The sequence below is a fragment of the Acinonyx jubatus genome, chromosome E1 (assembly GCF_027475565.1).
Source record: "Acinonyx jubatus isolate Ajub_Pintada_27869175 chromosome E1, VMU_Ajub_asm_v1.0, whole genome shotgun sequence".
NCBI lineage: Eukaryota > Metazoa > Chordata > Mammalia > Carnivora > Felidae > Acinonyx > Acinonyx jubatus.
This window is the reverse complement of record NC_069397.1, coordinates 23,213,908-23,240,852: the sequence shown is the minus strand read 5'-3', so window position 1 is coordinate 23,240,852 and position 26,945 is coordinate 23,213,908. Positions and strand designations below refer to the sequence as shown.

General features: G+C 42.3%; 1 protein-coding gene across 4 annotated transcripts; it reads left to right on the top strand.

Moving 5' to 3' along the window:
* DUSP14 (dual specificity phosphatase 14) lies at positions 1–26,945 on the top strand. 4 transcript variants are annotated; one of them, XM_053212301.1, is made up of 3 exons: positions 1–19; positions 22,682–22,770; positions 24,164–26,945. In XM_053212301.1, the coding sequence occupies exon 3, from the start codon at positions 24,254–24,256 to the stop codon at positions 24,848–24,850; it is 597 nt and encodes a 198-aa protein (XP_053068276.1). In that variant the 5' UTR covers positions 1–19; positions 22,682–22,770; positions 24,164–24,253; the 3' UTR covers positions 24,851–26,945. The 4 variants fall into 4 exon arrangements, with proteins under 4 accessions (XP_053068276.1, XP_053068273.1, XP_053068274.1 ...); XM_053212298.1 differs by lacking the exon at positions 1–19 and adding an exon at positions 907–1,049; XM_053212299.1 differs by lacking the exon at positions 1–19 and adding an exon at positions 1,807–2,735.

Below are 26,945 nucleotides of genomic sequence, written 5' to 3'. Positions count from 1 at the left end.
CGGTGAGGAGCTGGGTCTGGTGAGTAAAGGGCTGGCTGGGCGTGGTCAGGACCCTTAGGTGTATGACTCACTGCGGAGCTTTGAGGAAGTCCTTCATACCTCCCCTCACCTGCCGGGGCAGGTTGGGCTGAAAAAGTCCGTTTGCATCTACTCATGTTACAGACGAACAAACCTAAGTTTAAAAAGACCCTCACAGTGACACAGCAGATAAGCCCTCAGCGAATCCATGTGTTGAGCCAGGTATCGGACGCCTTATGGCTCTACCTTGGGAGGCACGGGTTGTGGATCTGGTGTTTTGAGACTCCGACCGCACCTGCGGTGTCTGGCGGTGGGTTGCCGGTCTCGGGACTCAAATCTGTAGCTACTTTCGAGTCTCGGACAAAACAGTCTCCCAGAGTTACTAGAAACTGTACCTGCCCAAGCAAAATTCACCCAACAGTTGCCATTTATTTTCCCTTCACTCTTTGGTCCCAACTCCTGGGCGCTCTCGTGCTGGATACGAAGTGGGGGTGGGGTGAGAGGCGGTGATTAGTCACTTACTGCAGTCTTCACACCTTTTATATTTGTATTGTTGTCCTTAACTCTCTCGCATCCAGAAGGTATCCCAGTACACCACCCCTGCGCCCCCGCCCCCCAGACCCGGTTTGCAGGTAGACGCTGAAGTGGCGACAATAGGGGTCTTATGTTGTGAAACACTTGAGACCACAGAGGACTCCTGACACCTGAACAGAGGGGCGTCCAGGCGAGCAGAGGGGCGCGCCCCGCAGTTCTGCTCGGCGGCGGACGGCGCAGTGCGCACGCGCGCCGCCGCCGCTCAGCGCGTCCCCCGCCGGCTTCCCCCCCGCAGCGCGCCTCTTGCGCCGAGGCCCCTCCCCCGCCCCAAACGCCCCCCCCCTTCCCGGGAGAGGGCGGCAGGGCGCAGGGAGCGTGCGCGCGGCCCGCCCCGGGCGCGGGCGGAGGGGAGAAGGAGGGGCGCGCGCGGCGGGCAGCCCGCAGAAGCCGGGAGCCGCGCAGGAGAGCGGAGCGCCAGGCGCCGCCCGGCCGAGCGGGTAGGGGGCCGCGGGCCGGGCAGGGGACGGGGCCGGGGGCGGGCGGGACTTGAGGCTAACGCGGCTCCAGGGGGCTGGCAGGACCCGGCGGCCGGAGCCCCGCGCGACCCTAGTCTCTGGAAACTTTGTGTCGGTGCCCACACCTGCCCCCCCGGCGGTTCTCGCATCCTTTGGGCGACCGGGAGCGGCGAGGCCCCTCCGCAGCGCCCCCTCCTCGCCGGATCTGGGCGCGCGCCCCCGGCCGCTCCCCGGTGCGGCCGACGCCCCGGCCCCGCGTACCGGCCCTAGGGCTTTTTCGCCAGCATCCTGTCGGCCCCCCTTCCCTCCTCCTCCTCCTCTTTCCTGACCCTCTGCTCTCCGGCTGCGCCATGGTCTCTCCACCTCCTCACCCGCCGTCAGCATCCACCCGCTCTGAGCCCCTGGAGCCGTCGGTGGCTTTTTGCATCTTCCATAGGTTTCTGGTGCATTGATAGGAGCAACTTGACTTTCAGCAATGCCAAGTACTCAACTTGAGCGTTCTCTGCGGTGGTGGATTGGGGTGCACAGTGCTAACGTGTCTTTTCGTTTCTCCTAAGTACCCTCGCTTCAAAGCGAAGTTGAGTTGTTTGTGTGCGAGAGGAGTCGCTGCTGGAGCTGCCTTAAGTGGATTGTATAACTATATTTTATTTAGGTGGATGTTGCCAATGGTACCAGCCAGTGTTATGGTAACTGGGCATCCCAGAGGCACAAATGCAAATGCAATTCTACAGTGTAGGGAATTTTTTTTTTTTTTTTTTTTTTTTTTTTACTACCTTGTACTTTTCATCCAGCAGGACCTCAAGGCATTTGGCATGTGTTATCTAGCTGTTCATTGTAGTTTTATAGGAGAGGTAGGTAGAGAGCATTACCATCCCGTTTTACAGATGTTAAAACGGAGGCAAAGAACCAAATCCAGATTCTCTACTAATCTTAAAGGAATGTGGACCAAGAAACTTAACCCTGAGTTTCCTGGAATTCCTAGTCCATAAGGCCACACAGAAGTATAATGGAATGTTGGAACATCTTCCCTGAGATCGTATAGATCAATTAAAAAGTCAAAGAGGCGGGGACAGGCATCAGCAGCTCCTTGTGAGAGACTCAGCTCTGTCACGAAGTTCAGTGATACTGGACAAGTCACAGCTGCTCCCTGCGTGTTTCCTGTTGTTTAAAATGAGGGGAACAAAGGTGCTGTATTCTTTGCAAAGTTGTGTGAGTGTGTCTGGAAGTTCCACTCACTCCCTTGAGCTGCATTTGGTGATTGTTAGTTGTTGTGGACTCATAAAGGTTCCCATTCTTGGGCTCCCTTTAGAAATGCAGGGAACGAGGTGCCCCCAGAATAAATAAGTGCCTCTTTTTCACTAGGGACACCTGAGAACTCATGTCAGGGACAGGCTGAGGCAGGGACCCCGACCTGGGTGGGAGGAGAGGGTTGCCGGCTGGAGGTAGGAAGGCACTCTGCACAGGCGGCTTGACACATGGGCCCTATTCCTGCCTCCAGCTCTGACTCATCTTCTGACGCTTGGGGGAGGAGAGGTAGTTGCTTGATATTTTTGGCTTTCCCCCATAAAACAGGAGACAGTTTCCTTCATTCCAAGTCTTTTTAACGTCAGCGTCAAACGTGTCTATGCTGAGTTCTCATCTGAAACCTTTCATATTGGTTGAATGCAGGTACGATTTCTGTAATATTCCTTAATAGAATGGCATAAATGTGTGTCTGTGTACATATATATGGATATATATATGGATAAACTGGTCAGGTGTATAAACCCAGGAAATCTTTTAAAACTTTAGCATGAAAACTTTAGCATTTTTAAATGATGGTCTTTAGGGGAGGAATGTGTGTTTGGTGAATTCCTTTGCAACTGGGATTTTAAGGCAAGGTGGATTAAAAATGCTTTTTCCCACTATCACCAGAAATTCATTAATCATTCTCTGTGTAAAAATTAAAACTTCACAGATAAGGTTAAAGCCGCCTTCTGAGTATCGTTCCCAAAAGTAACTGCTGTGTGTTTCTTTATCGGTCTGTGTGTATCCTCTTAGACTTTTCTAAGCATTTTTATGTCTGTTTGCACAAAGTGATTTTTTAATTGAAATGAATTATTATAAAATTAGCCAGTCCTGTTCATAGAGAATTGGTTTCTGTCTAGAATAGGTAGCATGTGTTTTAAGTACAGCTGGTTGTAAAGGCTTATTTATTATTTCTGTAGCATGGTAGTATTTCTCAGGACGATGGGCAAATGGCCCCTTCTTAACCTCAAAGCAGTTAAATCATTAAGATCCTAGGTATTACTCTCGGTTGAAATGAAAATTTTCCCATTAAAAAAGTATCTTGGAATACTAGTGTATTCAGCTTTTCTTTGCTTATAAGGAAGCATAAAAGGGAGCGGAAGGCGGTGGGGGGTGGGGTAGGCGGAGGGGTGTTGCTAAAGCAACAGCACCTGGGTATAAACTTACAGAACGAACATTTAAGGTAGTAGCTTTAGTTATTTATGAAAGCTTCACTGGGAGACAAAAGGAAGTGTTAATGTGGGCACAGTTCAAATCAGTAGTTTCAGGAGATGGGTGAGTTCAAACAGAATCCCTATCAAGAGTTTATATGTTAGAGGACTTTTGCCATGCCAAAAGTAAAATCATTAAGTGCTGAATATTGGGGTAGCAGGCGAATAAGGTCCCTGACCTCATGAAACTGACAGGCCAAGAGTGACATTTAGAGAGGAAATGTTCTTTCCCCACATTGGCCAGAATTGCAATGGTTCTGAATTCCTGGACATCAATGTTTTATTTACTTAACTTTTTTATTGTGAATTATAACACAGAAAAAAATGTATAAAACGTAAATGGATAAGTTAATGAATTTTTTTAAGAACACAGAAGCATCGGGGGCGCCTGGGTGGCTCAGTCGGTTGGGCGTCCGACTTCAGCTCAGGTCATGATCTCTCAGTCTGTGAGTTCGAGCCCCGTGTCGGGCTCTGTGCTGACAGCTCAGAGCCTGGAGCCTGTTTCAGATTCTGTGTCTCCCTCTCTCTGACCTTCCCCCGTTCATGCTGTCTCTCTCTGTCTCAAAAATAAATAAACGTTAAAAAAAAAAATTAAAAAAAACAACAACAACACAGAAGCACCTTCCTCCTATAATTTCCCAGTGACAGCATCTCCCCTCACCTCACCTCAGAGGTAACCTAGCCTTTTTGTAGAAATCACTTCCTTTCTTGTCTGTCATTTTCATCCCCTAAATATTAATATCTAAACAAGTTACAGTTTTCCTGTTTTTACTTTTATGCAAATGGAATCAAAGTAGGTATTCTTTTAAATATTTTTGGGGGGAATCAACATTGTATACATGTATATATGTAAATATATATACCCACTCATAATTTTTTAAATTCTTGTAGCATGGTGTTTCTTTTTATGATTCATTCACATTGTTACCTGTGACTGTGATTGGTGCATTTTTATATGAACATACCACAAGCTATTTATCCATCTGTTGGTGGATATCTGGGTTGTTTCTGGTCTAGGGCAGTTATGAACAGGGGTCACACGTGTGTGTATCTGCAGCTTTATTAGCTGATGCCTAATTTCCAAAATAGTTGGTACAAATTTACATTCCTCCAGTGGTGTCAGCCTTGAATTTATAATCTGCAGTATTTGTTTAACCACAGTGTGTTTGGATAACCACAGTGTGAATGAATGAATGAATGTCACCTAGGTGGTCTGATCCCTGGCCCTTTGTGTACTAGTGTATTTATATATCCTTGTGTTTAATTGTATGGTTTGGACTGACATACCACCCAAAGGCCAGAGATGGTTTTTCTACTCTATTTAGTTGGCAAATACCCAAGAGAATCATTCCTTCTTTTTTTTTTTTTTTTTTAATGTTTATTTATTTTTGAGACCATGCAAGAGACAGAGTGCAAGCAGGGGAGGGGCAGACAGAGGGAGACACAGAATCTGAAGCAGGCTCCAGGCTCAGAGCTGTCAGCCCAGAGCCCGACGCGGGGCTCGAACTCACCAACCATAAGATCATGACCTGAGCCGAAGTTGGATGCTTAACCGACTGAGTCACTCAGGTGCCCCCCCCTTCTTTTTTTTTTTTTTTTAACAGATGTGTAGTTATAGGAAAATTTAAATATACAAAGTGTAGTATTAAAAATAAATGTCTAGTTACCTAGAAGTCTTATTTTTTTAAACAATTTTTTTGGGGTTTATTATTTTTTGAGTAATCTCTACACCCTCAATGTGAGGCTTGAACTTACAACCCCTAGATCAAGAGTTGAATGCTTTTCCAACTGAGCCAGCCAGGTATCCTGACTAGATGTCTTTGGGTGAATCCTACCTCTCAGGCCACTATATGCTGTGACTTGAATTATGCTGGTGAATGCCTGCCATGTGCCCAGCCCTGAATGTGTAGACCAGCAGTGCTGGCTTTGGTGTGGATGGGTGCAGGAACCCAGGCCAGTCCTTGTTTAAGTATCCTCTAAGGACCCTCTGAGTATGCTTTGTGCATGTGCAGATCCTTTTAAAGGCATTGAGCAACAGACCAAGGCTCATGCTTCCTTGGCATTTCCAAAGGAACCACAGCTTCTTGGCTATGGGGTAAGTTTCTCTTTTTACAATCTTTAAAATGTACTCCCCCCCCCCCCCCCACATCTGCCTTGTTATACCATAGTAGAGGTAATTAAAACTGGATTTGAAATAGAGAATTTCTGCTTTTGAGTAGACAGTTGCCGGGTTAACTTCAATTGCTTGTGTTTGGTGTTGCTAGCTGGGTTTAAAGCTAGGTGGGGGGGGGGGGGGAGTGGTGGCAGCGAGTGTGCTAGAGAGAGATCTGGGGGAGGGGAGCAAGGGGAAGGAAGGGAGAGAGGATAGGGAGAGATAAGGAGGTTATGTCAGGACAGTTATTAAATGATTAAATTCAGGTATTTTTTGAGTATCTATAGTGCCTAGTATTAACTGCTAACAGTTTGTTTCTGTCCTTAGAGTAGAATGTTCTACAGTTCTGTAGGTTTAGAAAATACCCTCAGGGATATCCTTTTTCTTAGTTGGAGGGATAAAGGATGAATAAATAGCCCAAGGAATGTGAGATTTGTAGTTCTTTTTTTATTCTGTAAGGCATCTTAGAAAATGGCTGTGTATGCTCCATTTTCTGGCTTTACATAAATCATGAGTACTTTTTTTACTTTTGTATTAAAGTTTTTATTCAGATTCTTTAAAATAATCATGATTATAAAAACTACTTAACTATAAATTAAAAAGTTTTAAAGGAAGGATCAAAAGTAGTGTCAGAGCTTCTTCATTTGAGTGATGGGGGTAGAAATCCTATTTGTGTTCTTTTGGTGTCCCTTTGGGCGGGCAGTGATTTGCGGAGGAGCTCTGTGTTCACCTGTTGCAGGGAAGGGGGTGGAGTGTGGGTGCTGAGGTCATGGCCATACTGGCTGCATAATGTCACTTCCACCCACAGCCCTCGCAGCTCACTTCGAATCTTTGCTCTTAGCACTGACAGAGAGTGACCTCCCGTCCAGTTTGGCCAGCTTTTCCCCCTGCCTTCTCAAAGTCTCAGTGGACAGAAAGGTCCTTTTGAAATTCACATGCAACTGCTGGTCTTAACTTCTGCCTTTGTCTCAGAATAGTTTGAGCATCAAAGGCCTTAGGCGCAGCTCTTCTTGACTCTTTAGGTCTTTGAGTTTGTGGGTACACAGGAGAAAATTCTTCCAGTAGAGCATGTTGCTTCTTTTGACTGGTAAACACTTAATGTGGCAGATAGAGAGCATGCCAAGCACCAAACTTCCTTGCTTGGAAGAGAGAGACTATGAGGTGAGCTTGCCTGAAGTTTTGAGAAAGTACTGATAAAAATAAAATCCAGTACAGTACTGTCAGCATACAAGTTACATACAAATCTGAAATCAAAATTTATAATTAAGAATTTCACTAACTTAGCCATTGTGCCACTCTGGTATCCTTGCCAAGTTCTCTTACCAGATCAACTGTTAGTCTGGCTCCCATGTGAAGAGCAGGTGCAGGCCAGAGTCTGGAGGGGGTGGGGGGGGGGGTGGGTTCGAGTTGACAGCCATTTGTTACAATTAATTTTCTTCTATTCCAAATAATTTTTATTTTTAGAAATTGCAATCATACAGAAAATTACAAAGAACAAATTGGTCATACTTTCTCTCTTTTATTAAAAAAAGTGGGGTGAGGATTATAAAGTTGAAGCTTCCTTGGGCTCCTTCCCTTCCTTCTCCACTGAGATGGCCATCCCCCATGAATATGATAGGTTTCACTCCAACCCACTTGATTTATTTATATCTGCTTATTTAAAATTAAACTGCATTTTTCCTTTTTTTTAAAATTAATTAATTAATTATTTTGAGAGAGAGAGAGGGAGATAGCGAGCACATGAGTGGGGAGGGCAGAGAGAGGGAGAGAGAATCCCAAGCAGGCTCTGCACTGTCAGCACAGAGCCCAAAGCAGGGCTCGAACCCACAAACTGTGAGATCATGACCTGAGCTGAAATCAAAGAGTCAGATGCTTAACTGATGGAGCCACCCAGGTGCCCCTAAAACAGTACAGTTTTAATGAATGTCAGAAGGACACAGAAATCTTCAATAGCCTTTAATTTGTACCATCACATATGTCATGTTTAGGGGACAGAACTTTCAGGGTTAGAAGTTGTATTTCATTTCACATGGTTCTTGCTAAAAACTGGAGAAGTATATTCAATGTTTGACAGAGTCTCAACTACCTGGTTTAAACTTTGAGCTAAAGAGAATCCAAAATATAAGTGAAATGCAACTTGTTTCATACTGGATTATGTCTTAAGTCCAAATAACTACTGTATTATTTTATTTGAAAATAATTTTTAAAAATGTATATTTATGGAGTTTCTTGTTCCATTTATGCTCATACAAATTACAGTAAATTATGTTTCTCTTTCCACAATAGCTTAGTTTTATTTTAAATTCCTTTTACAAAGATACTTGCTAGAAATATAAATTCTCAGACCTTTTTATAAATTCTCAGACCTTTACCCCTAGAAATTCTGATTATTATGTCTGAGGTGGGGCCTCGGAACATGGATGGTAACCAGAAGCTCACATGCAGGAGTCCTTGGGACCACACTTTGAAAATATTCCTTTGCCATACTCTGATGACTTCATAACATAATTTCAGCCAAGCCTTTTCTGTAAAGGGCCAGGTAGTAAATATCCTAGGCCTGTGGGCCATACAGTTTCTGCCGCAACTGCTTAACTCACCTTTGTGGCAAGAAAGCAATCATAGTTAATACGTAACAAATGAATGCATCTGTGTTACAGTAAAACTTCATTCACAAACACTGTCATTTAGTTTCATATTGTTTTAATATGTCATGAGATACCGTTCTTTTGATTTTTTAGCATTCTTAGCTCATGGGCTGTACAAAAGCATGTGGCCGGCTAGACATGATCTGGCTGCCAGTTAGCCAACCCTTGATTTGAACAAGAGTAGAGTGAGGTTGCAAGGCCATTGCATTCTCTCATAGCATGTAAATAACAGTAATATAATCTAAAAAGATTTATATATATATTGTCTTATTGTATTAGACAATTTTTTCAGGGGACAATTCAAGACAAGAGAATAACTTCAGGGTCCTCTGCCTTTGGACTTCCATTTAGCTAAAACTTGATTCCATGCAAATTGGTGCAGCCACTCTGGAAAACAGTGTGGAGGTTCCTCAAAAAATTAAAAATAGACCTACCCTATGACCCAGCAATAGCACTGCTAGGAATTTACCCAAGGGATACAGGAGTACTGATGCATAGGGGCGCTTGTACCCCAATGTTTATAGCAGCACTCTCAACAATAGCCAAATTATGGAAAGAGCCTAAATGTCCATCAACTGATGAATGGATAAAGAAATTGTGGTTTATATACACAATGGAATACTATGTGGCAATGAGAAAGAATGAAATATGGCCCTTTGTAGCAACGTGGATGGAACTGGAGAGTGTGATGCTAAGTGAAATAAGCCATACAGAGAAGGACAGATACCATATGTTTTCACTCTTATGTGGATCCTGAGAAACTTAACAGAAACCCATGGGGGAGGGGAAGGAAAAAAAAAAAAAGAGGTTAGAGTGGGAGAGAGCCAAAGCATAAGAGAGACTTAAAAACTGAGAACAAACTGAGGGTTGATGGGGGGTGGGAGTGAGGGGAGGGTGGGTGAGGGGTATTGAGTTGGGCACCTTTTGGGATGAGCACTGGGTGTTGTATGGAAACCAATTTGACAATAAATTTCATATATTGAAGAAAAAACATAAATAAAACTTGATTCCACCCTTTGCTATAGGGAGACAGCCAGTTGTCCTCAGTGCAGTAGGCCTGTTATCCCTACGCAGGGAAAGGGTATGGAGCTTCACGGGGTTCCTTCTTTCTAGTTAATTCAAGATTTACCTAGTTATCTTACTCTGCTCCAAAACTGTAGTGAGTAATTAATTTCTTTAATTTATAAAGAAAAATGGGAAATTAATTTATCAGTACTTTATAAATGAAGTTAATTTGCTATAATATCCCCCAAAATGTGGAATTGGGACATAGGTATGATAAAGAAATCCTTGTAGGGAGAAAATTGAAGCTCACTGATTGGGTTTTAAGGATGTTGTTACATCCAATAAGACATGGGAATAAAATGATCAAAGGGAGGTCAGCTATTCAATGTTGACCTCTTAGTTCTGTGAACTTCATTCTGATTTATAAATTCTTTTTTGTCTTCCTTAAAGTAATAATGAACTTTCAAGGACTGAGATCTTATTTATGAAAAAAAATCTGCATTTTTGAGATTTCATAGTCTTGCCTCTCAGAAGGTAGTAGTGACTGGCAATTTTGAGGCACATTTATACTTATTTTGGGTTTAATTGCTGTTTATGCTTTTTTTTTTCTTTTTAAGTATTCTGCATGTTGATGTTCTGACTTATATAAATCAAAGTTCACTGCTTAACCAAGAATCTGAGTCATATTTAATTTTTACCACTTAACTCCTTGAAGATTTTATAGGCTTTGCCACAAATTGGTTGCTAGTTATCACCAAACAAATTTAAATATGATTGTGGATTTTGCAAGCATTTTCTTGGTTCAGGTTTATCAGATTTTTTCACACCCTAAGACTATCTCATACCACATAGCAGTTTAGGATTTTTTAGATTCATATCCAGATTATAGATAAAGCACAATCAGACTGACCTTATGTTCCTTAATTTCTTTGCAGTTTTTATTTTCTTCCCCAATGAAATGGGGACATTTTAGTAGTCTTTAGATCAGTTGACCTGTTGTGGTCAGATTGTATGACTAATCAACAGACAACTCATGGAAAAGGGGTTCTGGCCCCAGTGGGGTTACTACTTTTCTCTGTAGAGTCTGGCAAAGCCTCTTAACCTCCATTTACCTCTGATTCCTCATCTGGGAACCATGACAGCAGAAGGATACTGATCCATATGAGGCTGATTGTGTTTATGTAGCTTAAACAAAACAGGCATTTGAGATTTTTCCAGCAAGTCCAGCGGGACAGACCAAGGCAGGTTGAAAGTGATGCTTCTCACACTTCACTGTGTATATAGATAAGCTGTTGAATCCCATTCCATAGGTCTGGGATGGGGCCCGAGATTATGCATTTCTGTTAAACTCCAGGTTGGCACTGCTGGGTTTTGGATCATACTTGTAGTGAGGGTTTGTAGAAAAGGGCTTATGTTGGGGCGCCTGGGTGGCGCAGTCGGTTAAGCGTCCGACTTCAGCCAGGTCACGATCTCGCGGTCTGTGAGTTCGAGCCCCGCGTCGGGCTCTGGGCTGATGGCTCAGAGCCTGGAGCCTGTTTCCGATTCTGTGTCTCCCTCTCTCTCTGCCCCTCCCCCGTTCATGCTCTGTCTCTCTCTCTGTCCCAAAAATAAATAAACGTTGAAAAAAAAATTAAAAAAAAGAAAAAAAAAAGAAAAGGGCTTATGTTCTCCATTTGGGATCTGAAAGTAAGAAGGCTCTTGAATAGCAAGAATGGCAGTATGTTTTAAATGGATTGGAGAAAAAGGATGATAGTATCATCTATGAGGCACCTCCCCAAGAAACAGCTTTCTTTTCCAGCCCCATCGACTGTTTTACTTTGCTTTGACCCCGTGCCTTCTCTGAATTGCCAAGGCACCCACTGTTTGCACTGCTCATTTGACTCACTTAATGTTAGTCAATCTTTTATTGTTATTCAACAGTTTTATATGTGTATCTTGTATCATCTCTTTAGGATGATAAAATCCTAGCGCAGGGTGATGGCTTATATTACCTTTTTATCCCTGTTGTAGCTATTGCTGCATAGCACACCATTCCAAAACTCGGTGATGTAAAAACAACCATTTTTTATGTTGCTCACAGATTCCTGTAGGTCAGGAATTTGGACCTCATGTAGTGGGAACAACTTGTCTTTGCTCCATAATGTCTGGGGCCTCTAGTGGGATATTCAAAGACTGTAGGTGACTCAGTGGCTGGGGGCTAGAATCATCAATTTGTCTTTACTCACATATTTCATAGCTGATCCTGGCTATCAGCTGGGCCACTGGCTAGAAGACCTATGTATGACCTCTGCACATGGTAACCCTGTTGAGCATAGCAGCTGGGTCCTAAGAGCAAGTCCCAAGACAACAAGGTAGAAGTGTGTGCCACGTTTATAATCTAGCTTCAGAAGGGTTATTCCTGCTGTACTCTTCAGGGTGAGTTGGTCACACAGTAAGAAGTTCAAGTGGGATGGGGGAGATATTGTCATTTGTGGCAAAGACATCTTGCCACAATCCTCACAACACTTAGAATAGTGTTGAACACATGACTTGAACTCAGTAAATACTGTTATGTGAATGAGTGACAAGTAATTTAAACACCTAAGTGGATGAAGACTAAATTAAAAGATTCAGTTCCAAATATGAACAGATTACCCCAGGATACCAAAAATAAGTATGTGTTCTCACTTTTTATAGTTATTGACAGTCTCTTCTCCATACACGGGAATAATCTCTGAATTTACAGAGCTAAACTTTTTTTTTTTTTTTTTTTTTTTTTTTTAGAGAGTGTGCAAGTGGGGGAGAGGGCAGAGGGAATACCAGAGAATTTTAAGCAGGCTCCATGCTCAGCACAGAGCTTGACATGGGGCTTGATCCCATGACCTTGGGATTATGACCTGAGCCAAGAAATCAAGAGTTGGGCGTTCAACTAACTGAGTCACTCAGGCGCCCCTGGAGCTAAACTTCATAAACCTGCTCTCTTCAGGTGGACTGCCCATGTCATTCTTTGGAGTGTGGTATATTCTCCATCCAGCAGCTGGTTACAGCCTTAAAATGATTGGCCTTTTAGTTCTTGGGATGGTGGTCCACATGAGCACATTGAGATGGCCAGTCAGATCACTACACAGGCAGTTGCTGTACAGCACATTACATGTGCTCTGTGTGTCACACTGGGGCAATATCTGTGGCCAAACCAGAATGGTGTCTCTGTTGTTAGCTTTGTATGTATTATGGATATTTATCCTCATTCCAGCACACCTTCCTATCAGTTAATTTATGTAGTGGGAAAAGCAAAAACAACCCTTCCTCCAGAAGTAAGATGTTGAGGTGGTTTAGCCAAATTACTAAAGCTTGACAGATGAGCAAGAACAGATTGTGAGTATCTTTTATTTCATTTATTATTATTTTTTTAATGTTTATATTTGGGAGACAGAGTGGGGAAGGGGAAGAGACAGGGAGACACAGAATCCGAAGGAGGTTCCAGGCTCCTTGCTGTCAGCACAGAGCCCGACGGGGGTATTGAACCCATGAACCATGAGATCATTACCTGAGCCAAAGTCGAATGCTTAACTGACTGAGCCATCCAGGTGCCCCTCATTTTATTTTAATACAAATCTAACTCAGCATTTGTTTGAATTTTATTCTTAGTGTGCTATCAGAAGGGTTGAAAGATTGCTACATTATGATTTTTATTTGTAAGAGTATTTTAATTTTTCCCCCAATGGAACACATTTCCAATTTAATCATGAAAATTAATGAGAAAAGTAACATTTATTTATTTATGGCAATGGAGGCTAACATGCTTCTATTTTAAAAAGGGTGATTTTATCTAGTTCTTAAAAAACAAACAAAAAAACCCTTGAACATTTAGCTGAAGGAGAAAATGTGATTACATACGCTTTTCAGGTATTAAAAAAATAACTCTGCAGGCCTCCAGTATATACTATGCCCTTCTGAAATTCCTAAAGTTAAAAATAATTTAGATCATTTAACACAGTCATTTCTAGCATCATTATGGCCATTTTCTGCTTATTCAATGTGAGAAGAGAGAAGGCAGTAGATACAATTTCAGTTTTTAATTGCTAATGCTAGTGGTTATTTGCTATGACTTAAAAAAAAAAAAAAGAAGGAGCAGGAGGAGGAGGAGGAAAACGAGGAGGAGGAGGAGGAGGAGGAGGAAAATGAGGAGGAGGAGGAGGAGGAAAACGAGGAGGAAAACTAGCCCCTATGGCATCCTGGCCTGGGGATGGATGCTCTGAGTAGATTGTGACTCCAGTTAGCTCCAGGTATGGATACCCAGTGCTAACTCCAGGCTGGTGCCCCAGGAGTTCTCCAGTGCAGGGAGCTATCAGGTGTTAATAGCTTATGCACTGAGATTACAGGCCACCTGGACAGACGCTAATTCTGCATTTTGCTTAGCACTTTAGTGCTTTGATGGTTATTATTCAGACCAGCAAGACGTTTCTTGTAACTTGTAAACAAAAAAGTACCTCTCTGAGGTTGGCTTAGGACAGCTCCTCCTTTTTGTCTTGCATCACACACCTCCCCCACCCCCGTTCCCCTTGCCAGGAAAGCATTTTTTCCCTCCAAGAAGTAAATGCAGCTGCCAGAGCAACTTGGAAGAACTGAGTTGAACACCATGGACAGCGACATGGCCATTCCTTGGCGAGCCCTCTGGTCATCTCAGAGACAAGTGTGCTGCAGGGGGAGTGGTATGTTCACTCAGTACCTTGCAGTCTTTGATCCCTCAACCATGGCTCAGTCTCTTACTCCGCTAATAGATGCCCTTCCTCTGTCTTCCAGTACACATTTACTAAGTTGATTTTGACAAAGCTGTGATGGAATACACATGTATCCTTCATGATCAGACTCTCCTGAGCTTGGCGCTGACACTAGGGCTTCTTGTTGTGGAGCTGCTCCTTGGTGAGGTCCCTCTGCTGTCAGGGAGCTTTCTGTGTCCTGACAACTACCTGGGTCTGCAGCAGTATGTCCCTCTTCTGGGCGATAGGAAGAAACTGGAGTAGCTCAGCCCATCTGGGCATTTCTGTAAGTAGCATTTACACATTCTTCGTAGGCAGATCCAAGACCCTTTGGACGCACTGAAGGCGTCGGCTGGTGGTGTTGGGAGTGCTGTAAGGCAGGTGCTGAGCCACTCCCCACAGTCTCACAGAAAGGCGGTGTGTGGGCTTGAGCTAGGAGCCCGGAACCTTGGTTCTCTTCCTGGTTCTGTTATGTATCTTCTCTAAGTTGAAATCATCTCACGCTTTCTGAACCTTCTATTTTCTGATCTGTAAAACGGGTCAGGAGTGTTTGTCAGAGGAGCATCAGTTATATTTGTGCCCTCTGAGTGCTCTTTGGCAGACGTTGTTTTTCTAAACCTTGGACCTAGCTTTAGCATTTTATGCAGGTTTGTTGGCACAAGACTGACTAGCAGCAGCAGGGAGGGAGCATCATGTCTGTCTCACTTGGATTCTGCCCTGAGGACTCACAATCTGTTGTCTCTGCAGTACCAAGTGGCTTAGCACTGCCCAACAAAGGAGAGTTAACAGAGTAAGTTAGGCTTCCAGGCCACCCATTACTTATCCTTGATGAAAAGACCAGCAAGTCTGGAACCCTTTCCTCAGGAGGGCAAGTGACTTCCCAAACAGAATGATGATTTGGGAGACCATAAGACTGAGTCACTATTAATTAGACAGTAACCAAGTAACCTGGTTGGAAATTTGATTAGCATCTTCCAGATTTTCCACATTCAGGAAGGGAGTGATCACCAGCAGTTTGAGAGCCTAATTCTGTGTTTGTTACTGCAGTGACTTTGCTTTTTAAATCACTAGGATCGTGCCAGGGAAAAACTTGGAAGTGGCACGAGACTGTGTTCTGCGGCAGGACAGGATGTTCTCATAAAAGTTCTGCCCATTTCCATTTACAACTAACACACACATCTGTACACATTTCCTTATGCAACTATTTCTTGTTTCTCTTCAGGATGTGATCTCACCTATACACTTCATGTATGCTGCCATCAGAAGGGGTCCCCAAGAAAGTTGTAACCTTGGGTGGGGCAGGACCCTTCAGACAAGGGCTCTTTCTGGGGAGGGACTTAGGATCTCTGTGTTCCAGCACTCTGAGTGCCCCAGTCTTGAAGCAGGGAATCTGGGTGGCTCACTCCAGCATTGACCTCTACAGGATGACCTCTACAGGATGTGTCCTCTGACTGGCAGCATCACCTACAAAATGCCAGTTACTGAGTTCCAGCTCCACTCTGGAACTACTGAAGTGGAAACTCTTGGGGTGTGGTTCAGCAGTCTGTGTTTTAACAAGATTCTGATGCATGTTAAAGTTTGAGAACCACTCCATTGTGAAGCTATAACTTTTATTATTTTTTTTTATTGAGGTATAATTGATATATAACATTTCAGGTGTACAACATAAGGATTTAAAAAAAATGTTTTTAAGTTTATTTTCAGAGAGACAGAGACAGCATGAGCAGGGGAGGGCAGAGTAAGAGGTGGGGGGAGAGAGAGAATCCCAAGCAGGCTCCACACTGTCAGTGCAGAGCCCCGTGTGGGGCTCGAACTCATGAACTGTGAGATCATGACCTGAGCTGAAATTAACAGTCGGATGCTTAACTGACTGAGCCACCCAGGTGCCCCCAACATAATGTGATATTTCTTTTTTTTCAAGTTATTAAAAAAAATTTTTTTTAATGTTTATTCATTTTTGGAGACAGAGACAGAGTATGAGTGGGGGAGGGGCAGAGAGAGAGGGGCACATAGAATCTGAAGCAGGCCCCAGGCTCTGAGTTGTCAGCACTGAGCCTGACGTGGGGCTCAAACTCACAGACCTCGAGATCATAACCTGAGCTGAAGTTAGACGCTTAACCAAGCCATCTAGGCGCCCCTGATTTGATATTTCTATTAGTATAAAATGATGATCACAATAAGTTTAGTTAATATGCATCACTATACATAGTTATAAGTTTTTTGTGTGTGATGAGAATTTTAAGGATTTACTCTTAGCAACTGTCAAATATGCTATACAGTATTATTAATTTGTACATTACATCCCCATGATTTATTTACACCTGGAAGTGTATCTTTAAACGCCCTTCACCCATCTAGTGCCCCTTCCCCCCACTTCTGGCAATGATCAGTCTGCTTTCTGTATCTGTGAGCTCCAGTTTTTGTTTTCTTTTTTGATTCCACATACAACTGATACAGTATTTGTCTTTTTCTGACTTATTTCACTTAGCAAATCTCCCTCAAGATGTGTTCATGTTATCTCAAATGTAAGATTTTCCTTATGGCTGAATAATATTCCACTGTGTATTTATACCACATTTTCTTTGTCTCTTCAATCTGTCAGTGGATCTTCAGGTTGTTTCTGTGTCTTGGCAATGAACATGGGGGTGCGTATGTTTTTTCAAGTGAGTGTTTTCATTTTCTTAAGATAAATACCTGGAAGTGGACTGCTGGATCATATGGTACTCCTATTTTCTTTTTTTTTTTTAAGTAACCTCTACCCCCAATGAGGGGCTCAAACTCATGACCCCAAGATCAAGAGTCACATGCTCTGGGGCGCCTGGTTGCCTCAGTTGGTTGAACGTCTGACTTTGGCTCAGGTCACAATCTCACGGCTTGTGGGTTCGAGCCCTGCGTTGGGCTTTGTGCTAACAGCTCAGAGCCTGGAGCCTGCTTCGGATTCTGTGTCTTCCTCTCTCTCTGCCCCTCCCCTGCTTGTGCTCTGTCTCTCAAAAATTAATAAACATACAACAATTTTTTTAAAAAAGAGTCACATGCTCTACCGACTGAACCAGCCAGCTGCCCCTGGGAGTTCTATTTTTAATTTCTTGAGGTGCCTCCATACTGTTTTCCATGGTGGCTGCACCAGTTTCCATTCTCACCAACAGTGTCCACAGGTTCCTTTTTCTCCACATTCTTGCTAACACCTGTTGTTTCTTGTCTTTTTGATAATAGTCATTCTAACTATAACTATGAGATACCTAATGATACCTCATTGTGATATATCACATTGTTTTACAGATGTTGAACCATCCATGCATCCCTGGGGAACGAATCCCACTTGATTGTGATGTATTGTTGTTTTAATGTATTGAATTTAGTTTGCTGATACTTTGTTGAGGATTTTTGTATTATGTTCATTAGGGATATTGGCCTGTAATTTTCTTGTGATGTCCTTGTCTGGTTTTAGTATCAACATAATCCTGACCTTGTAAAATGAGTTGGAAGTGTTCCTTCCTTTTGTATGTTTTGGAAGAGTTTGAGAAGAGTGGTATTAATTCTTAAATGTTTGGTAGAATTCACCAGTGAAGCTCTGTGGTCCTGGACTTTTGTTTGTTGGAAAGTTTTTGATTACTGATTCAATCTCCTTCCTAGTTACTGGTCCATTCATATTTTCTACTTCTTCATGATTCATTCTTGGCAGGTTGTATGTTTCTAGGAATTTGTCCATTTAAGTTGTCCAGTTTGTTGGGATAGAATTATTTATAATAGTCTCTTATGATCTTTGGTATTTCTGTGGTATCAGTCATAACTTCTTGCATTTCTGATTTTATTAATTTGAGTCCTCTTTTTTTCTTAGCCTAGTTGAAGGCTTGTAATTTTATTATCCTTTTAAAGAACGAGCTTTCAGTTTTCATTGATCTTTTCTATTGTCTTTTTAGTCTCTATTTTTTTTTAGTCTCATTTATTTTCGCTTTGACCTTTGTTATTTCCCTCCTTCTACTAATTTTGGGCTTTTTTAAAAATCTAGTTCCTCGAGGTGTAAAGTTAGATTTTTTTTTGAGAGCTCTCTTGATTCTTGATGTAGGTATTTGTCATTATGAACTTCCTTCTCAGAACTGCTTTTGCTGTATTCCATAAGTTTTGGTATGCTAGATTTCCATTTTCATTTGTCTCAAGGTAGTTTTTTATTTTTCATGACCCATTAGTTCAGTAGCATGTTGTTTAATCTCCACATATTTGTTAATTTTATAGTGTTCTTCCTGTAATTGATTTCTAGTTTCATACCATTGTGGTCAGAAAAGATGCTAGATATCACTTTAGTCTTCTTTTATTAAGACTTGTTTTATGGCCTAATGTATAATCCATCCTGGAGAATGTTCCATGTGCTCTTGATAATATGTTTTTTCTTGCTTTTGGGTTTAAGTCCATCTGGTCTAAGGTGTTGTTTAAGGCCAATGTTTCCTTATTGATTTTTGAACTGGATGATCTATCCATTATTGAAAGTGGGGTGTTAAAGTCCCCTACTACTATTATATTGCTGTCTATTTCTTCCTTTGGGTTTATTAATATTGTTTTGTATCCTTAGGTGTCCCTATGTTAGGTACATAACTACTTTTCATGTTTTTAAAAAGTAATCTCCAAGCCCAACATGGGGCTTGAACTCAAAACCCTGAGTTCAAGCATACTCCACCGACAGAGTCCACCAGGCACCCCTGTATCATTATGTCATGCCCTTCTTGTCTCTTATTACAGCCTTTGTTTTAAAGTGTTTTTTGTCTGATGTAACTATAGTTATCCCAGCCTCCTTTTGGTTTCCATTTACATGTAATGTCTTTTTCTGTCCCTTCACTTTCAGTATGCTTGTGTCCTTACATCTGAAGTCAGTCTTGTGTAGGCAACATGAGTCTTTTTTCATTCAGCCATTTTATCTTTTGATTGAAGAATTTAGTTCATTTATATCTAATTACTGACAGGTACATACTTATTGCCATTATTGTTAATTGTTTCCTGGCTGTTTGTAAATTCTGTTACTTTTGTCTTTGTGATTTGATGATTTTGTGGTATGCTTAGATTCCTTTACCTTTTGTGTACCTATTACAGGCTTTTGTTTTGTGGCTACCATGTGGCTTATTTATAACAACTTACAAGAGTCTGTCTTAAGCTGATAACAACTTAAGTTTGAATACATGCTAAAGCTCTATGGTTTTACTCCCTCCCCCCCCCCCACTTTATATATACATTTTTTCCATTCTATATTTTTGATGTCACATTTTACATCTTTTTTTTTTTTTAAGTTTATTTATTTTTGAGACAGAGAGAGACAGAGCATGAACGGGGGAAGGTCAGAGAGAGAGGGAGACACAGAATCCGAAGCAGGCTCCAGGCTCTGAGCTGTCAGCACAGAGCCCGACGTGGGGCTCGAACTCACGGACCGTGAAATCATGACCTGAGCGGAAGTCGAACGCTTAACCGACTGAGCCACCCAGGCGCCCCAACATTTTACATCTTTTTATCTTGTATATCCCTTAACTAATTATTGTATTTACAATTTTATTACTTTTGTTTTTTTAACCTTTATACTAGCTTGTGATTAATCTACCACCTTTACATTGTTATTCTAAATTTTACTATATTTACCTTCACCAGTGAGATTTATACTTTTACGTGTTTTCCCATTACTTTCTTTTTGGCTTAAAGAAGTCCTTTAATATTTCTTGGCAAGGCTAGTTTAGTGGTGATGAACTCCTTCCTTTGCTTTTGCTTGTCTGGAAAACTCTCTCCTTTACTTCTGAATGACAGCTTTGCTGGGTATTCTTGGAAGTTTTTTTTTTTACTGCCCTGAATATGTTGTGCCACACCCCTCTGGCCTGCAAAGTTTCTGCTAAAAAATCTGATACTCTTGAGGGGGGGGGGGTTCCCTTTTTTGTAGCAAGTTGTTTTACTGCTTTTATTCTCTCCTTGTCTTTTAACATTCAACAGCTTGATTATAATGTATCTTAGTGTGAGTCCCTTTAGGTTCTTCTTTGGAATTCTCTGAGCTTCCTCAGTCTGGGTATCTGTTTCCTTCTCCAGCCAGGTTAGGGAAGCTTTCAGCCATCATTTCTCCAAATACATTTTGTGTTACTTTCTCTATAACGTGAATGTTGGTCCACTTGATGTTGTCCCATAAGTATCTTAAGCTGTCTTCACTTTTCTCATTCTTTTCCTGCTCTGATTATGTCATACGGGTCTCCGTATGTTGAAACCCTCTAATATATTTCTAGTATATTTTCCAGTTCAGTTAGTGTGTTCTTCAGTGCTGTGATTTCTATTTGGTACGTTCTTATATCATCTGTCTGTTGAAGCTCTGTGTTCACTCTTCTCTCAAGTTTAGTGAGCATCTTTATGACTCTTATTTTGAAGTCTTTATTAGGTAAATCACTTCAATCTCGTTTCCTGAGATTTTATCTTGTTCTTTCATTTGGAACATATTCCTGTTTCTTTATTTTCCTCAACTCTGTGTTGATTTCTATGCATTAGATAGCCACCTCTCCCAGCCTTGAAGGAGTGGCCTCGTGCAGGAGATAAACCTGATTGTTCAATACTGCCTTAGTTTTGGTTTTCTCTCAAACCTTTGTGATTGTCCAAGCAGCTATTTATTTTTAGTGGCTCCTAGTAGTTGGCCATGTGACAGGTCATGTTCTAAAGGGGAGGATCTCAGTCAGCAGCTTTTAACATACGCAGATATACATAATAATCCTGTGGGACTGCAAAAGTTGTCTGTCCCACTGGCCAGCCAAGCCAGGTGGTCTAGAGGTGCCCCCTGGGCAGCAGTCACAAAAATCAGGGCACCAGACAGGTATGCAAGTTCCTTTCCAGGAGATACTGGAGACCTAGAGTGGGGCAGAGGGAAAGCACAGAGACGGTATCCCCTGGCCTCCACCCGAGGCTCAAGCTCCAGAACAAGCAATAGCCTTTTTCACAGAAAGGCAGAGGGTATGTTTCAGTTGGCTGTCTGTGCAGTGCCCTGGGGGTAGCCAGCTGAAGTCTCTTCAGTTCCAACAATCTCATGGGGTGCAGAGGCGCAAGCCCTGCTGACCACCAGAGCTGGCAGGCAGTGGGTCCCCTGGTGGCAGCCACCAAAACCAGGACACCAGATACATGTCTGGGCACTTAACAGTTAATCCCAAGTTCCTCGCTGGGAGAGGAGGGAGAGGATGACAATGGATGCTTATTACATCCATGTGTGTTTAATTAGAAGCCTGCCCCTCAAGCCGCATGCTGTAACTATTTTTAAAGCTTTTCAAAAATGTTAAATAGGAACATGTCAGATGATCCAGCCCTTCTAGTCCTAGGTATTTAACCAAGAGAAAGGAAGGCATACCTCCACAGATACCTATATATGAATGTTTTACACCATTTTATACATCAGCTTTGCTTGTAATAGCCTCAAGCTACAAACAACCCAGTTTCCATCAGTAAGTGAATAAACCATCTATACCATGGAATACTACTCAGCAGGAAAAAGGAATGAACTGTTGATACATGCAACAACATAGAGGAATGTCAAACTATGCCGAGTGAGAAAGCCAGGCCAAACAAAAAAACCTATATTATCATTCTTTTTTATAAACATCTAGGAAATGTAAAAATAATGACAGAAAACATCAGTGGTTGCTTGGGAATGGGGCTAGAGGGTGAGGGAGGAATGAATTATAAAGGAGCGTGAGGAAATTTGGAGGTGGTGATGGATCAAATTATGTTGAGGTCATGGTGTGTCGAATATACACAGAATTCAAAACTCATTGGCGCCTGAGTGGCTCGGTCAGTTAAGCATCTGACTCTTGATTTCGGCTCAGGTCATGATCTCAGAGTCAAGGGATCAAGATCCATGCTGAGTGTGGATCCTGCTTGGGATGCTCTCCCTCCTTCTCTCCCTCCCCTGCACACATTCTCTCTTCCTCTCTCCAAAAATAAAAAAGAATTCAAAAATTGAAAACTCCTCAAATTGTACACTTGGTCAAGTTGTGTATCAACTTGTATGTCAGTCATACCTCAACAGAGCTGTGGAAAAAGTTAAATGTGATGGTTACCTGGGAAAAGCAGAGGGACAGGTAGGGGAGGAACCCATTTTTAACAATGCTTGTTGGTGGTCATCATACGTTACATAAACAAAAAACTAAGATGTCCAATTTGGAAGAGAGAATGAGATTTCCGATGCTGTCCGCAGCACCAGCACCTCCTGCAAGTAGCATTTGTGAAGCTGGCCCCCTGCGCCTGGCTTAGCTGAGGGCACGTGGAAGAGACTAGCTTGTTCTGCCTCTCTTCCGGGCCCATTGAGCAGTGCCTTACATTTCCTTTCAAAAAACTTGTTATGGCCCAAACTGCACTTAATGTTTGTCACACCGTGGGTTACATGTCATTCACAAAAAGCTGAGACTTAGATTGATACTTCCAAACTGGCACATCCTTTAAATGCACATCTAGATATATTTAGCGTGCTTTCCACTCCCTAGATTTATTCCAGTCAAACCCAATTTAGTAGTAAAAACCCAGGAGGAATTCTTTTGAACTTCCTGATTGGCTACATTGTTGCCTCTTTGTCTTTCTGCAGATCTGATTTGTATCCACTGTGATCAACACTCTGAATTAGGACTTTCCAGATCCTGACCCAGGACTGCAGAGTAACCAGATTCCTCACAAGTGAGTGGCTCCAGCACCACTTCTGTACGTGGAACTGAAAGTGTTCTTATTCACCTGAAATCACTTTAGGTGCCCCTACCCTACCCTGGGTGGGGATGAACAAACTTCCCAGTGGGCCCAGACTATAAAGCAGTGTGAGAAAGTGATGTGTCTGAAATCTCAGGAAACCAATATTTTCCATTTCTTTTGTTACTGGTTTACTCTATGGGCATTATATAATATTAAAGTCTTTTATATCAAATACTCTACTAATTTAAATGTAGATTTTCAAATATCAAACTACATTTTAATTTCAACACGCATCTGAAGCCAGTGGGATTCATCTTGCTGCTGAGAATTGTCTGAGGAAGGTGACGTTCTCATTTAACCACACCCAGGGTCAGGTCAGCCGAAATTGCTCATGAACTTAGACTAATGTATTTTTTTAAATTACGTAACTCATCTAAGTAATCTCTATACCCAACTTGGGGGGTCGAACTCACAACCCTGAGATCAAGAGTTGCATGCTCTGCTGACTAAGAGCACACAAGCTAGGGAGGGGCAGAGAGATGGGGACAGAGGATCCAAAGCAGACTCTGCTTTGATAGCAGTGACCCTGATGTGGGGCCCAAACTCTCGGACTGTGAGATGATGACCCCTGCTGAAGTCGGGCGCTTAACTGAGACACCCAGGTGGCCCGAGACTATTGTATTTTTGAGATCATGGCCTTCAAAGTGCCTTGGGTTATTCCCATGGAGACACCACAGCAGAAGTTACTATTTAGCTATTTTGTTTTTTAAATAACGAAGGGCTAAGGTGACCAAATGTCCTGGCTTTTCTGGAACTCATTCTGAATTCAGTATCTTTTTAGTTCATAAAGGCAGTTCCTTTAATATATTACCTAATGTGATCATTTTTATACCTTTATAAGATTGCTATGTCTAGAACTAGGTTTAGGAAGATAATAGCAATCATAGCAGCATAAGTAGGCAAGAAGTGTATGAAAGAACATGGCTACAGGAGTGATCAGAATTTCTTGTTTCTTCCTAATTACCAAGGAACACCACTCCCTTCAGTTCGAGCAAGGCCCTGCAGGATTGCTGTTCAGGAACCAGTTGGGCATGTTTCTGAGTTTAGACTATTTCTAAAATAGAATGACTATTTCCATTTAGTGCCTCTTTTTTTTTTTTTTAAATAGAATCACCAGAGAGCTGAGTTTTAACCTTGATTTTAGGCTACTTTTCCTGTTAATCAATAGGAAATGATTTGTCTACATCCTTGAAAGAATGGAGTCTATTATAGAAAATGACCACTTCTAATCCTTTCACCTTCCCATTCCACAAAACTATAGAAGGCCGTGATGAATCAAGAATCAATAGCATTTAAAGTACTGACAGATACCTGTGTTTTGCAGGAAGGACACTGATTTTGGATTCCTTGGTGGAGGAACACAAAACCCTCTGGTCTTGCTGCCAACGATGCAAGTGTGATTGCTGGCATCTTCATGGGCTCCAGAGGTCACAGCACGCTCCCACGGACTCTCATGGCCCCTCGGATGATTTCTGAGGGAGACATAGGAGGCATCGCTCAAATTACCTCCTCTCTCTTCCTGGGCAGAGGCAGTGTGGCCTCCAACCGGCACCTCCTCCAAGCTCGTGGCATCACCTGCATCGTTAATGCTACCATTGAGATCCCCAATTTCAACTGGCCCCAATTTGAATATGTTAAAGTGCCTCTGGCTGACATGCCCCATGCCCCCATTGGACTGTACTTTGACACTGTGGCCGACAAGATCCACAGTGTGAGCAGGAAGCATGGGGCCACGTTGGTGCACTGTGCCGCGGGGGTGAGCCGCTCGGCCACTCTCTGCATCGCTTACCTGATGAAATTCCACAGTGTGTGCCTGCTGGAGGCGTACAACTGGGTGAAAGCCCGTAGGCCTGTCATCAGGCCCAACGTAGGTTTCTGGAGGCAGTTGATAGACTACGAGCGCCAGCTCTTTGGGAAGTCGACAGTTAAAATGGTACAGACACCTTATGGCATAGTTCCAGACGTTTATGAGAAAGAGTCCCGACACCTGATGCCTTACTGGGGGATATAATGCCACCAAAGCCTGCATCAGCAGCCCCTTGAGCAGTACCAGCATCTGCTACACACCGTCTGTTCCCCTCTTCACCTTTCTTTTCAAATGGTTGACTCCTGGCTCTCCCTGAAGTGTTTTTTACACTGGGTGTTCAGGTTTATTTTAAAGGATGGGGGGTGGGGGGGAGGAACATAAGGGGAATGCATACATTGCTAGTAACATTTTTAAAACTAACATTTTGGAATAGTGTTTATGAAAATCTTTAACTGGCTTTTAATCATTTTTAACAATTTGAACAGTTTAATAAACTGTTTGGTTCTGCTATATTCTGAATCCCATGCCTTTAGGCATCATGGCAGGTGCCAGAGGAACTCAGTGCAAAAATCACTTTGGGTCCTGATTAACCCTTTAGAGACAAGCTTTGCCCAAGGCTGCTGACCACACAAATGCTTAGGGAAGATTGATACCAGCTTCAGTCTCTACTGGATTAGCCCTACTCTTTCCTTTCCTATTTAGTGACTCTGTAAGTTAAAAAACAAAAACAAAAAAAAAAAACCTTTGTTATCTAGTTGTTAAGTAATTATAATGAAATCTGCAAACACCCTCTTGGAATCATTGTGCCCCAGGACTACATTAGCATTATTTTTAATAAATATATCTGCATAACCTATTAGAATTTTTACTAAGAACTCCAGGGTGTGTGTATGTGTGCGTTGATGCTGGAAGAAAGATGCTCTCCAGTAACTGCATTAAAATCCGGTTCCGGTGACAACTATGCCACTTAAAATAGACCTCTCGGCTGAACTGTGTCAACGTTTCACATCCTTGCAGATGGGCAGACGTTAATATCAGTCACAGTGCTAAAGCTGTGGAAAACAGCACAGAGTGTCCACTCTGATAAAAGATACAGTTTTCGGATGTCTTTGGCAACTGGAGTGCACCAAAGCAGTGAGTCCTCCATCAAAGAAATTGTTTTTTAACAAAAGCTATGCCTTTGCTCCACACAAAATGTCCTAAACCAAACCTCCATAGAAGTGACCATCAAACAACAAGGACTTCTTTTGTTGAAACTTGGAACCATGTCATCCGGTTCACTGCTCCTAATAAATATGACCGCATAACTCATCAGGGACTTGGGAGGAGTGTAATTAGTTCTTCCCTATTCCACACTCCTCACAAACTATTGGGAACCATCAGATTGCCCCTGCTCAGTCACAGTGCTGCTTTATCTTTCTTCATTTGCCACGTAGGTTGTAGCTTGCTTCTCTGTGGAATAATTTTCTAGGCTTTTGGCCCGTCTTGACAAGCCATAAATATGCCGGTGGTTACATATTTATATAAATTATATTTTCTAGATTTTTATCTGGTCCGTGGCAGTGGTTTCATCCAAATTCTACCTTGTTTCTTCCCAGTCATTCACTTTTATAAACATGTACTACAGTCTAAATAGGAAAATTAAAATGAGGTTAATAGTTTGTGTGGGAAATCAGAGGAACCCATAAATGAATGCTGCATCAATTAGCACATGATCGAAAAGCAGTCAAAAGAACAACAAAGCAATTCGTGGCTGTGGAGGCTATGGCTTCTCTAGTATGAAGGCAAACTGTAAGTCCTGTAGTCTTTGGATAAAAGTCCAAAAATAACCACTGTACTACAGTAAGACAACACTGGGTGACAGATGTTCTTGGTAGGAAAATTTCCGGCAGAAATCCCGGCCAACACCACTACTGGGATGTAACTAAGCATTCTTAGTACTTAAGAAGCCTAACACCTTTCTAATCTAAATGTCAGAGTTTATTAGCTGGTCACAAAAGGAAGGTGTGTGACCTAGAAGGTGTTTGTTAGGGGAATTTCTGTGGTGATCCCCAGTGCAGGGCAAGCATTTCAAGTTTCTATAATGTAGAGGCCCTATAATCTTACCAAAGCTTAGGATCACACAAGTCATCAAAAGGCAAGTAGAAGGCATCTTTAAACAAGACATAGGTACATGCATACAAAATATTCAAGTAATTTAGAATATGCAACCTATTTAGAGTGTTAACTAGTAGTCACAGGACAAATAAGGCACGGATAATAACATACCCTGTGCCGCCTCTACATTGAGCACGTCCAG

Bases quoted from the DNA above. Each gene is read 5' to 3' on its own strand.
- DUSP14 (XM_053212301.1), top strand. From the start codon at position 24,254: ATGGGCTCCAGAGGTCACAGCACGCTCCCACGGACTCTCATGGCCCCT.